Source organism: Etheostoma spectabile, chromosome 6, assembly GCF_008692095.1.
Source record: "Etheostoma spectabile isolate EspeVRDwgs_2016 chromosome 6, UIUC_Espe_1.0, whole genome shotgun sequence".
NCBI lineage: Eukaryota > Metazoa > Chordata > Actinopteri > Perciformes > Percidae > Etheostoma > Etheostoma spectabile.
In genome coordinates, this window is record NC_045738.1 from 7,505,180 (window position 1) to 7,516,157 (window position 10,978).

General features: G+C 39.3%; 1 protein-coding gene and 1 pseudogene across 3 annotated transcripts; both read right to left on the reverse strand.

Annotated features, from left to right (window-relative positions):
- Positions 1-1,965: 1,965 nt before the first annotated feature.
- On the reverse strand, positions 1,966-4,112 carry snx10b (sorting nexin 10b). 3 transcript variants are annotated; one of them, XR_004332489.1, is made up of 7 exons: positions 3,978-4,112; positions 3,617-3,739; positions 3,424-3,524; positions 3,193-3,294; positions 2,828-3,037; positions 2,409-2,591; positions 1,966-1,988 (listed from the first exon to the last, which is right to left on the reverse strand). XR_004332489.1 is itself a non-coding variant. In XM_032519118.1 (6 exons), exons 1-6 carry the CDS (start codon positions 4,008-4,010, stop codon positions 2,462-2,464), a joined length of 663 nt encoding a protein of 220 aa, XP_032375009.1. In that variant the 5' UTR covers positions 4,011-4,112; the 3' UTR covers positions 2,421-2,461. The 3 variants fall into 3 exon arrangements, 1 of the variants encoding a protein (XP_032375009.1); XR_004332488.1 differs by having other exon boundaries at positions 1,968-1,984; positions 2,405-2,591; XM_032519118.1 differs by lacking the exon at positions 1,966-1,988 and having other exon boundaries at positions 2,421-2,591; positions 3,617-3,703.
- Positions 4,113-4,270: 158 nt separating this feature from the next.
- Positions 4,271-8,084, reverse strand: LOC116691476 (chromobox protein homolog 3-like; annotated as a pseudogene).
- Between the last annotated feature and the right edge of the window lie 2,894 nt (positions 8,085-10,978).

Here is a 10,978-nt window from a genome sequence, read left to right on the forward strand (position 1 = left end):
TGTGTGTGTGTGTGTGTGTGTGTGTGTGTGTGTGTGTGCGCGCGCTACCACAGAAAAGGATTTGAGAACTTTACACACTTTATGTCTTTGACCCGATTTTGCGTTGTGGCTGGTGTGATCTCTAGTTTCTTTATGCATTTATTTGGTGGCCTAAAAATAGTAAAATATAAAATAAAATATATTTAGTCTATAGACTACATCTATTTGGAATTGGCTCATAAAGTATCCATGATGTGTAGGTTTTTAATTGTAGAATGTAACTCTTTGACTTCCAAAATTGGCTGGGCAATATGTCGATGTTGTATTGATATTGCAATATGAGACTAGATATCGTCTTAGATTTTGGATATATATTTCTGAACTTACCAGACTGTTCTTGCTGTTATATTATTTAACTTTACCCACAAAGTCATTAAATCATTTTTGGAAAATATTTCTCAAAAATCACATTGTGTAAATAACATTTAGTTGAAGCACCAATAGTCAATCATACAATATTGTTGCAATATCGGCATTGAGGTATTTGGTCAAGAATATCGTGATATTTGATTTTCTTTATTATTCTCTTTCTCTCGCCCAGTCCTATGTCACAGGAAGTCATTCCTGCCTGTGGCCATCAAACTTTATAACTCCTCCCTCTAAGTGTCTGACACACAGACACTTAGAGGGGTTGAAACTGGACAATATTATCTGTTTTGTGCAATAACACTGGCTTGTAATGTGTGCAATACTCAACTGTTACTATTATTATTATTATTATTACTTTTCACCATTGCAACACCTTAATTATGTAAATACTGTATCATAATATACCTTTAACTATGTAGATATCCACACTCCTTATATTTCTTTATTTCTTTATTTATATTTCTTATACTTCGAATATCTGAGCAACTGTAACACAGAGTTTCCCTTTGGGGATCAATAAAGTATTTCTGATTCTGATTCTGAAACCTTTCAGTTGCTTCTTTAAATACACGCCAACAAAGCCTAAAAATGAATTTATTAAAAACACATCAGTGGTAGAATTGTTTTTGTTAGACTGAGTGGTAAGAAAGGTATGGCTTTCCATGTGTGTACAAATAACCTTAAAGTGTGCATAACCCTCCTTTCCCCTCCCTTCCAATTTGAGTTAGTGGGTTTTCCTACTGTCCAAACTCAGAGCAGGTCTGAGGTCCTGTCACTCTGTTCTCTGCAGCACAAGTCTTTTGTCTGCTCTGAATTTATTATGAATATCACAACTGCTGCAGAGAGACAAAGCTAATTTAATTGGCTGTGCAGATAAGTCAGCCTGTCGCCACTCTGTTTAGTGGTCATTACCTCGGCATAAGCATAGTGCTGCTCACTGTAGAAGCACATGTATTTATGTACATGAATCCAGCACACACACACACACACACACACACGTGGAAATGTGACCGTAATGAACCGGCTCATGTAAGTATGAAGGGGGAGAGAGAGAGACAGATATAAAAGGTGGCTTGTCAGTGCAGCTGGCATTTTGTTCAGCAGAGAGCAATGTAGCCTGTCTACCTGGTGGCCGCGTCAGACAGGAGCGAGTCCATTGGGATCCCACAGGACCTCCTAGCAGCCACACACCTGACAGGGGGGCTGTCAGAAAACTCTGCAGAGACCCTATTATACGTCATACTGCTAAGCACTGCAGGGGCCACCAGATGACAAGCTTCCACCTTACACTTTATTAGAAGGGGGAATTCAACCACAGAGAGAGACATTAGGCTGTCACTGCTTAAAATATTGCATTGTTATCTGCACATATCTGGCAAAAATACACCTTGTGAATGACCATAACCAGTGATGAACATTAGGCGTGTTTATGAAATGAATATGATCAGTTACAGCATATGTTCATGAGATAAATTAATATACAAACTGATTGATGTAACAACACTGCCATCTTCAGGAAAATTATTGCTACAACTTCATAGCTGTACAGACAGAACAGAGCAGTATCATGGGGTAAGAGGTAGGCCTGCATGATAAATCGTTATAAAATTGCAATCTCGATTCCCCCTTGTTCAAGATTTAATTTTTAAATAACTTTTTTTTAAATTCTCATTTAATTTTACAAGCCGACTGCATCACAAACGTTACTACTTTCTTCCGTGAGTTTTAAACATAGACTGTATAAAAAAGGTTTTTAAGCGCTCCCAAGCACTGCAATGCTCTCCCTTCTCGTCACTGAAGCCTCTGTGTGTTACAGGCTTGTGGTGGTGCCTGAATAAAGTTTTAAGTAAACTGAAAGTGCCATGCACACATGAACCACATGTGTGCAATAAACATTACACTTTGTGAGAAAAAATATGTGGGAGAAAATCGTGATTTCAATTCTAAGCTAAAAAACGTGATTCATATTTTTCCCCAAGTCGTGCAGGCCTAGTAAGAGGCACATTTCTTCTTCATAGGTCCGAACATTTGTGCCAATGATATGATGATGTTTTTATGTAGAACCACATAAGCAGCTGAGGGTTTCCTCCTGGCTGGTTCCCATGAGATCAAGTGAAGCTGTACTCTCTGCTTTGTTTATTGCCAAATCTTTAATCCGAAGCTCTGGATCTCTGCACTCTGAGCTGAAATGACAGACACAAGAACGTGGGGTGGAAAGTGAATAACATTTTATAATGAGGCAGAAGCAGTCCTCATATTGTCTGTCCTGGAAAATGCATTAGTTAGTGTATACTTAAAAACGTATTTAACCTTACTGCTGACAAAGCAAATACACAACAAACTCTATCCTTAGAGGTAAAAGGCTTCCTAATGATTTTTTGGAGTGGAGATTAAACTCCAAAGTATGACATTACAATACCTGTCTGAGTCAGAGTTACAGGACATGCTGAGGTCCTTCTGCAGATCCTCATCAGAGTGGAATCGCCTCAGACCACAGTGCTGGACCGCCTGGGTCACAGAGTAGTGGGTCCTTCCAGCAGCACAGGCCTCCATCTTGGACGGGCTTAGCTGTGACTGCAGGAAAAGATGCAGGCAACTGTCGGACAACAACATAGGACTCTGGAGGGTCCTGGAGAATAAGGGCAATAAACAAAAAAGATTGTTGTGAAATGTACATTGTATTGCTTGTTAATGTAAGAACAGCAGTCATGTGTCACAGTGTTTCTGGAAACTGGGATTTATGTCAAAGTTCATGTGTTTATTGATCTGTGGGATCATTCTTACTGTTCCAAAAACATCTGGAGCCCTTTCATTCGTTCAGTGATCTGCTGGGCGCTGTTCAGGCTGAAGAAAGGGTTCTTTGGGGGCAGCTCTGGTAGCTGTAACCTGCAAAAGACACAAATACACCCTAAAGATGACAGGAACCACAGTGCAGATTACTTTTAACATGACAACTGAAATATGTGTCCTGTTTTTGCTCAAATTGTCAGTTCAAAATGCAGTAAATTAACTTACATTAGTTGTGAATTTGCTTGTAGCTTCTGCCTGAGCCATACAAACTCACTGTACCTCCTTCTCACACTTGAGATCTTCTTGGTGAAGCACACGCTGTTTGTCTAAAACAGGACACAAGTGTGACACACGTTACAGTAAGGTCCAATATTTGACTGAAAAGGTTAAAAGAATTTCCTTTTATCATTGTACTTACATGTAAACAAATTTCATAGTCTATGTAGGCATGCCAAAAGTCGTTCTTTCGTATCCGTGGGTCCCGCACCCAGACACTGATTACTTGCTGCATTGAGAAGGCAAGAGACGCTGAAACACTGAACTGAATGCTTTATGTAAAATGGGAAGTGTTTTTATTTTAGAGATTTAGAGGAAGTGCAATGACCAACACAACCAGAATCAGCATAGGAAAATCCCACCAAATATCCTTTTTTACTTAGGACAAAAACATTTTTTTAAGGCTGTACGAGTATTTAAAGGTGCAGAATTCAACTTGGGACATTTTAAAGGTGTTTATAAAACTTAATAAAATCACAATTACTGGATAACTTCAGACTTACCTTATTAACAGTCTTGTCAGTTTGTTTTCTCATAATTCAAATATTCTTGTTTGAATCTCAGTAACGTTAAGTCAGCCAGATCATGCTGTGCTTAGCATTGTCTCAGTGCCTTTTATTCAACTTATATTGTCCTGGGGCAAAGGTTTCAAAATAAAGTCACAAGACTGAGATAGGCTCATCCCCATAATCAGTTAAAACACATCCTTTGCTACTGATCATTTGTTGGATTGATGTTCCTGCCACATGATTTAGAGTGTGACAAATGTGACAGTAAAACACTTCAAGATAAAAGCTTCACAAAAAGACTTACTTTATTCACAGAGACTTCACAGATCCATGGTCAACAGTTACAGTAATTTTGTAGCAGGTGTGTTTTAGGAGGTTCAGCTGAGTGTCCCATAGGAGTCATGGGAGATATGTAGAGTCAGGATAGTGCCATCATTATACAAATATCAAGTACACAGACCTGTATAAATACTGGAAGACAATGCCCCGCGTAATTTGGCAGTCTTGTATCTAAAGTGCTACTTTTTTACATTTTTATTTTAATCACAATAGATTTACTTTAGAAATAGTATGATCTTTTGATTCATTCTGCCAGGACATCACTTTGTGTAATCACCAAATAATACTCATATATTTTAAACTCAATAATAATCTGGTTATAATTCAATAGAGATGAGGAGAAGAGAATATTTGGTACTTAGCAGCTAATATGAAATATGGGGAAATTTCTGGTGGGCAACATTTATAAATATTTGACATCAAACACAATGAGACACAGTACAAGCTGCTCTAACTAAAAGCTACATGGACTGGAGGTTCGGGTGGACAGCAGGTAGTTCACTCTGCCTACACAGTGTTGCTATAAAAGATAGAAATCATACACTAAACAACCAAGATGGAAAACAGGACTATAAATAATAAAATTACTCTACAACAATAAAAACAAAACATGTCCACAGTGATTGTGTCTGCTTACGCGAGACCTAAGCTGCTACAAGTCAGTCTGACTTTAAATCAGCTGCTCTACACAGAGGTTAGTTTTAGTCTCCATCACAGTCTCCACAAAGGCACAAAGACCTCGTTGAGCACCACGGGACTGAGAGCACTCAAAATCCTTCCCCGCAGAGGATCTCGCACCTGGCAGAATCTGAAACCCCTTCCTGCGGTGTAATTTCACACAGTGTGCCTCTAATGTCAGCTGAAGGAGGGACACTCGATGGAGGTTAAACTAAGCTTCAGGTGAGAGCACTGCTGTTTATCAGTTTGCCTCTGTACACAACCCACGCACACACACACACGCGCACACTTCACTGCTCCTCGTCTCCACAGTGCCAGGTCAGCTTCTGCTCATAGAAGTTGATGACCACCTGGGGACACCTGGCGCTGGCTTCGCGCGCTGGCAGTAGGGCCACATCGTCAGAGTTCTTCCTGTGGGGAAAGAAACACACAGGAGAAGGAGACCATTAAAATGGCGGCCTTCTACTTTTAATGTTTCAGCAGCAGCACACACTCAGTTATTGAAACGGTTATTGTGATGAGGAAAGGCTAAGGGGAATGAATCACATCAGTCACTCTATGGTTTTGGACTATCCAATGACACTTAAAGGGGTAGTACATATATTAGTACTGCATTTGATTAAAGTTTAGGGACTCACAACAGACATTTAAATATTTACTTGTCTCTGGTCAATAATTTTGTATCCATTTGTATTTCCTTTTACTCTATTTTAATATATGTTTTCATTATTGTATTGTGTTTTAAATGTTGTTCTAAAGCATCTCTTTGCCTTATGTAAAGCACTTTGAATTACCTGTGTGTAAAAGGTGCCAATAAATAAACAAGTAAACCTGCCTTGCCTTATATGGATCAAGCTCCAAAACACTAGATTCTCCAGTTCCCATAATGCCACTTAAAGCATGATTTCATTAGCCGGAATTCAGACCAACAAGAAAGACACTGTGTTTGTGGGACGTGCCGTTTCTTTATCATGGCAGCATGCTCTCCTTAATCAGTTCATCTAAGGATGAAGGTTGTCTAACTTTGTCTCCTTTGTTAATGATGTGTTCACACAACATGATGACATTATAACTGCATACCTACAAAACAACAAAATAACCTCATACACCCGACACCAAATGCTTTATCATCGTTTCTGTAGATTGAACATATAGATTGCAACTTTAAACATGAACAACTGTCTTTTACCATAACTCAAACATTTACCCGACCCATGGCGTTTATGCAAGGACAGAGAAAAGAGGAAGCAGAGTTACCATTTGACGAGGAACATAAGCTCTCCCTGTCTGTCTGTGGAGCCGATGATGCATTCAGGCTCGAGGTAAGTGCTGAGGTTAGTGGGGGAGTCTGACTGCTTGTCATTTGGCTCGCTGTTGCTTTGCTGCTGAGACTGCATGAAGGACTGCAAAGAGAATGACAAGGAAAAAGGTGCAGCAGTTAGAAGAAACCACAAAGACAACATCCGCATTCAAAGACCGCCCGCTTCTTCTTTTTCTTTACTGTAAATGGCCATTGCAAAAAAAAGGACATTTTATTGCTTTCACTTCACAAGGGCATTGCGGAACTAGCCACCTTCACACAAGTTTCATATTCAATCCTAAAACTCTCAAAAAAACAGTAACAAAATGTGCCAACATGGGCAGATGTTTTTACCCAATATCAGTGCAGCTTCTTTTTACTTCCTGAACTTTTTGTTGTAAAAGACATGCAGCAAATTGTCACAGGTCAGGTTCGAACCCCTGGACCTCTGCTTTGAGGCATAAACCTCAAAGTACATGTGCACCTACTCTACCACTTATCCAACCCTGGCCACATGACTTCCTGAAGTTTTGGGTGTAACACCCCACATAAAAAGCATTCTAATAATATGTTGTTGTTTCTTCCTTTTACACGGATTTAGGTACGGAAGTGCTGTGAATAACATGGAAACAACATAAAAATGAAGACACTCCGCCACTGCATTTCTCACATACTCACAATTTCCGTCTCCTGCTCTGTCATTTCTTCTTTTGGAATTAACTCTTGTTTGCTGTGCTCTTCCTCATTCACCTCAGAGTAATGTGTGTTTCTCAGGAACTCTTCAATGAGTTCAGGACAGTCCAGATTGTCCTCAGGTTCCCATGTGTTTTCGGCACTGTAAATACGTCAGAGGGAGGAGAGAATACATTTAAATATGATGCCTAAACAAACAAAACAAACAAAAAAAATCACCCATTATTAGCAAGGACATTTCACTCACTCAGTGAAACCTTTCCACTTCAGGAAGTACTCCACTCTTCCATTAAAGATTCTGCGGAGAATTATTTTTTCTACCACAAACTCCTGGACAACTGTAGGCGTCTCCTCGGTCTTCCGCTGTTTGGCAGTCTGCTTCTTTCTCATCCTGCCATGAATGAGAGAGAAAAAATAATGACAGCCAGCTTGTATTGATGCCAAACCCTAATAAAGTTTCGATTTTTTTGTAAAAACTCCAGAGTGATGTTAGCTTGGACATTTGCAGAAAATGGCAGTGGTGAGTACTCGGCTATGCCCTTCAGACAATGATCCATACATTTATTCTAGCGCTCCACCTGCTGTTTCGTTCGGGAGCACGTTATAAATAGGTCTCTCAACGCAACACGTTAGTATCTACAAACACACGCGTATTAGCGGATTCTAACTGTTTAGTTTCAATTATATTGTGCAAACAGCAGCCTAAAAATACAAGTGTGGAAACGTGCTATCAGACGCTCCACTGAACAATATGCACGTACGCTTTCGGTATTTACTTAATCTCTGCGGACAGCCTGCTGCGGTGCTGCTCGGCTCTGTGTGGAGCACGTCGCTGGAAACTACATGCACACAGCCCGTCGATGCTGCTTTGTGCGCAAATGTGTCGGTCGGTGTGTTTACATGAGCGAAACAACTTTTCATGAATGACTTAAAATTAAAGATGGCCGTGGATGCTCGGAGGAAGTGGTTGCCAAGGGAAAAGGTCATGCCAGTAAAACCGGGAGGAGACGACGGGGACGCGAACACTGCCGACCAATCAGAGAGCAGTCCGTTCCCAGTCCAGAGGGCCGTAACAGCCCTGCCACCCATGGGCGTCAGCTGGGTATGGCAAAGGCTCGGTGCACTTGACTCGCTTGGATTATAGACTGGTTGCAGGTTTTTGGTTCTTTGATCTTTGTGATCATTGTCAATAGAAGCAGATCATGAATTTGAATTTATTTGGAGGCTATGTGCAAGGAAACAAAATCTCATCAGAGTGTAAGCAGATTTATTTATGCCCCCCCCCCCAAAAAAAAGCTAAACCTTATTAGAAATCTGCATTTAGAAATATAATCAATATTAGTGCCTGATATTAGATGCATGGGCGTTAAAAGTTATACTATATTTACAATATATATACAATAGGCTAAATTAACATTTGAAGTACAATTTTGGGGTAGCTTACTTGTACAGTATTTCCATTAATACTTTATACTTCTATTGTACCATATTTTAAAGGAAAATAGAATTGTTCTATTACTTTTAATCACTTTTTATTTCACCGCTGTAGTTGTTAGTTACTTTTCAGCCAAGGATTTAACAGAAACAAATGAGCAAAATAAAATATACATGATACATTTTCATAGATTCAATTATCCATATAGGTAGCTAAAATCAGTACTTTAACAACATGAAAATGCGGCTTTAATGCATCAATTATAATATTCCAAAAGTATAAATGATGGAAATAATTTAATGCAGAATGATGCAACTTTTCCTAATATTGTTGAGAACCTTTCCTTTTAATACTTTAATAATTTACTTTAAGTACATTTTGTTAGGCTACTAATACTTAAAGTTTAGTAAACTTCTGGATGCAGGACCTTTACCTGAATATAGTTATAGTAATAAAGTAATTTATACTGTAGTATTGCTACTTTACTACAGAAAATCTCAATGCAAGCACATTGGTTTTCACAGAGGAGATCTTTTCTCCACAAGCTCCTAAACTGCACTGAGAAGACCACAGAAAAATACCCTCTGGAGGATTTGATTGACGGCTCCCTTTTATCCAATGGGAAACCCCAAAGCTGCTGATTCGCCAAGTAAGCACCACTAACAGGCCTTTTTCCCCATCAGTTATTCCACACAGTTTTGTAGCACACCACTGGGGGACGCTGTCTGCTTGTAGTAGACTGCCAGGTTTAGGTACTGCACCCCAGTCTACTAATGAGAATGGATTTATGCTGGAAAGCTCACAGCAAAAGGCAGCAGAACAAAAGGTTTTGCTAGTAGATGGACTCACATTGGAGTTGCCTCTGATACACAGTGGTTTCTGATACCATTTCATCCTGAAGGCAGGATTATACAACATTGGGCACATTTGTACACGAAATGTACTTGTGAATTCACTGCAACAGCACTGTAGGAATGTAACACAGAAACGGGGATGCCTACAGTAAAATACTGAGAATTAAAACCTCAGTTTTCAATGAGAAATCAGTGAGGAGGCCATGGGGATGTGTTTAAAAGTGTTTTCAGAAAAAAAGGTGGACAGTCGCCTGCAAGGATGATGAATTTGGTGTTAATCGTATCCAGAAAAGGAGATTTTTGATGATAGTCTCAGAGGGGATAGTCGCAGGATACAGGTCTTATGCAGGTTGTAAATCAATGTTTGGTCTTTTGAACCTTCCACATACACCCCATTCAGGTCCCAGTGCAGTGAATTCTCAACATAGGCGATAGACTGTTGGTATGATAATCAGGAACTGCAGGCTCTCTATTGATAAAGCCAAGGTGATGAGCTGCTGTTTTCTTCTGTGATGAATCCTTAACACTGTGTTGAAAATGTTCTCAACAATGAAACATGTTCTGTCTTTGCTCACAGCAGCTCTCGCTTCAAATGGGCAGCTCTTTCCACGCCAACTTATAAGTCATTAGAAAAACTTTCCTTGTCTTCTGAACTGTGATGAGCCTCCACAGTTTTTGCATCCCAGAATGATCATTTCTTCAAATGTTCAGCTGGTGCTAGAGCTTCTTTTTGGCAATAAGTAATATTTTGTAAAGGTTTCATAAGTTGTCTTTATTAATAGTTAATTTTAATTAATAAGCTGTTTTTATTACAGTCTTCCAAGTCTTCAGTTGTGTTATTAAGTTGTTAATATATGGATTGTGGTCTAGATGTTTTGCAGGGAAGTTGTTGAATGGTCCATTGAAGGAGCATCTCTGCCAATTTAAGTTAAAGAGACAGAACATCTGTCATGCTGGAGGAGGATAAACACCAGCCAGACTTTAACAGGGAACCCAAACATTGTTCTCATTAACTTACAACTGAGCATATATACTATGTATATTTTATATATATATATAGTATGTTTTTTTTTGAAGAACCAGGTTATTTTCAGAACTAGGTCAACCATACATTACATATTTATGTATGTTGGGCAACAGAATGCTTTGCCCGTAAGTAGACCCAGAATCCAAGGCAAGACATGTGTTGGTTAGCTGCCGTATGAACTGCTGTTGCCCTATGACCCCTTCCTGTCGGCTCTTTCGCTGTTTTAGTAGTAGTTGCTATAGTAACCGAACAGCTAATAGGGTTGAGCTGTCGCTGCAGGCTGTAATGCATGCAATGAGGTCCTGTCTGGATTTACTGCTCAGCTACAGTATGTATCCCGTTGGGTTATCCTAACCAAACTCTGGAAAGTCAGTAGGTTATTTCAGTTGCGTAACACAACTTGGCTACGTTCAGAAACACAGTACTATAATTTCTACATTCATAACTTTTTAAAGATGTTCTTTTTATAGTGTATTTTCACCTTTAATGGTATAAAGTGACAGGAAATATGGGGAAAGGGGTATAAGATGCAACAAATGTCTGGAAGTGAACCAGTGACTGAATTTACAATTACTATAAAACAAATCTGTATCATCTGTTTTTAACTATTACAGAACCATGAAAACATTTAAATAACAACCTGGATTGTAGGACTTGGAAATTAGGAGA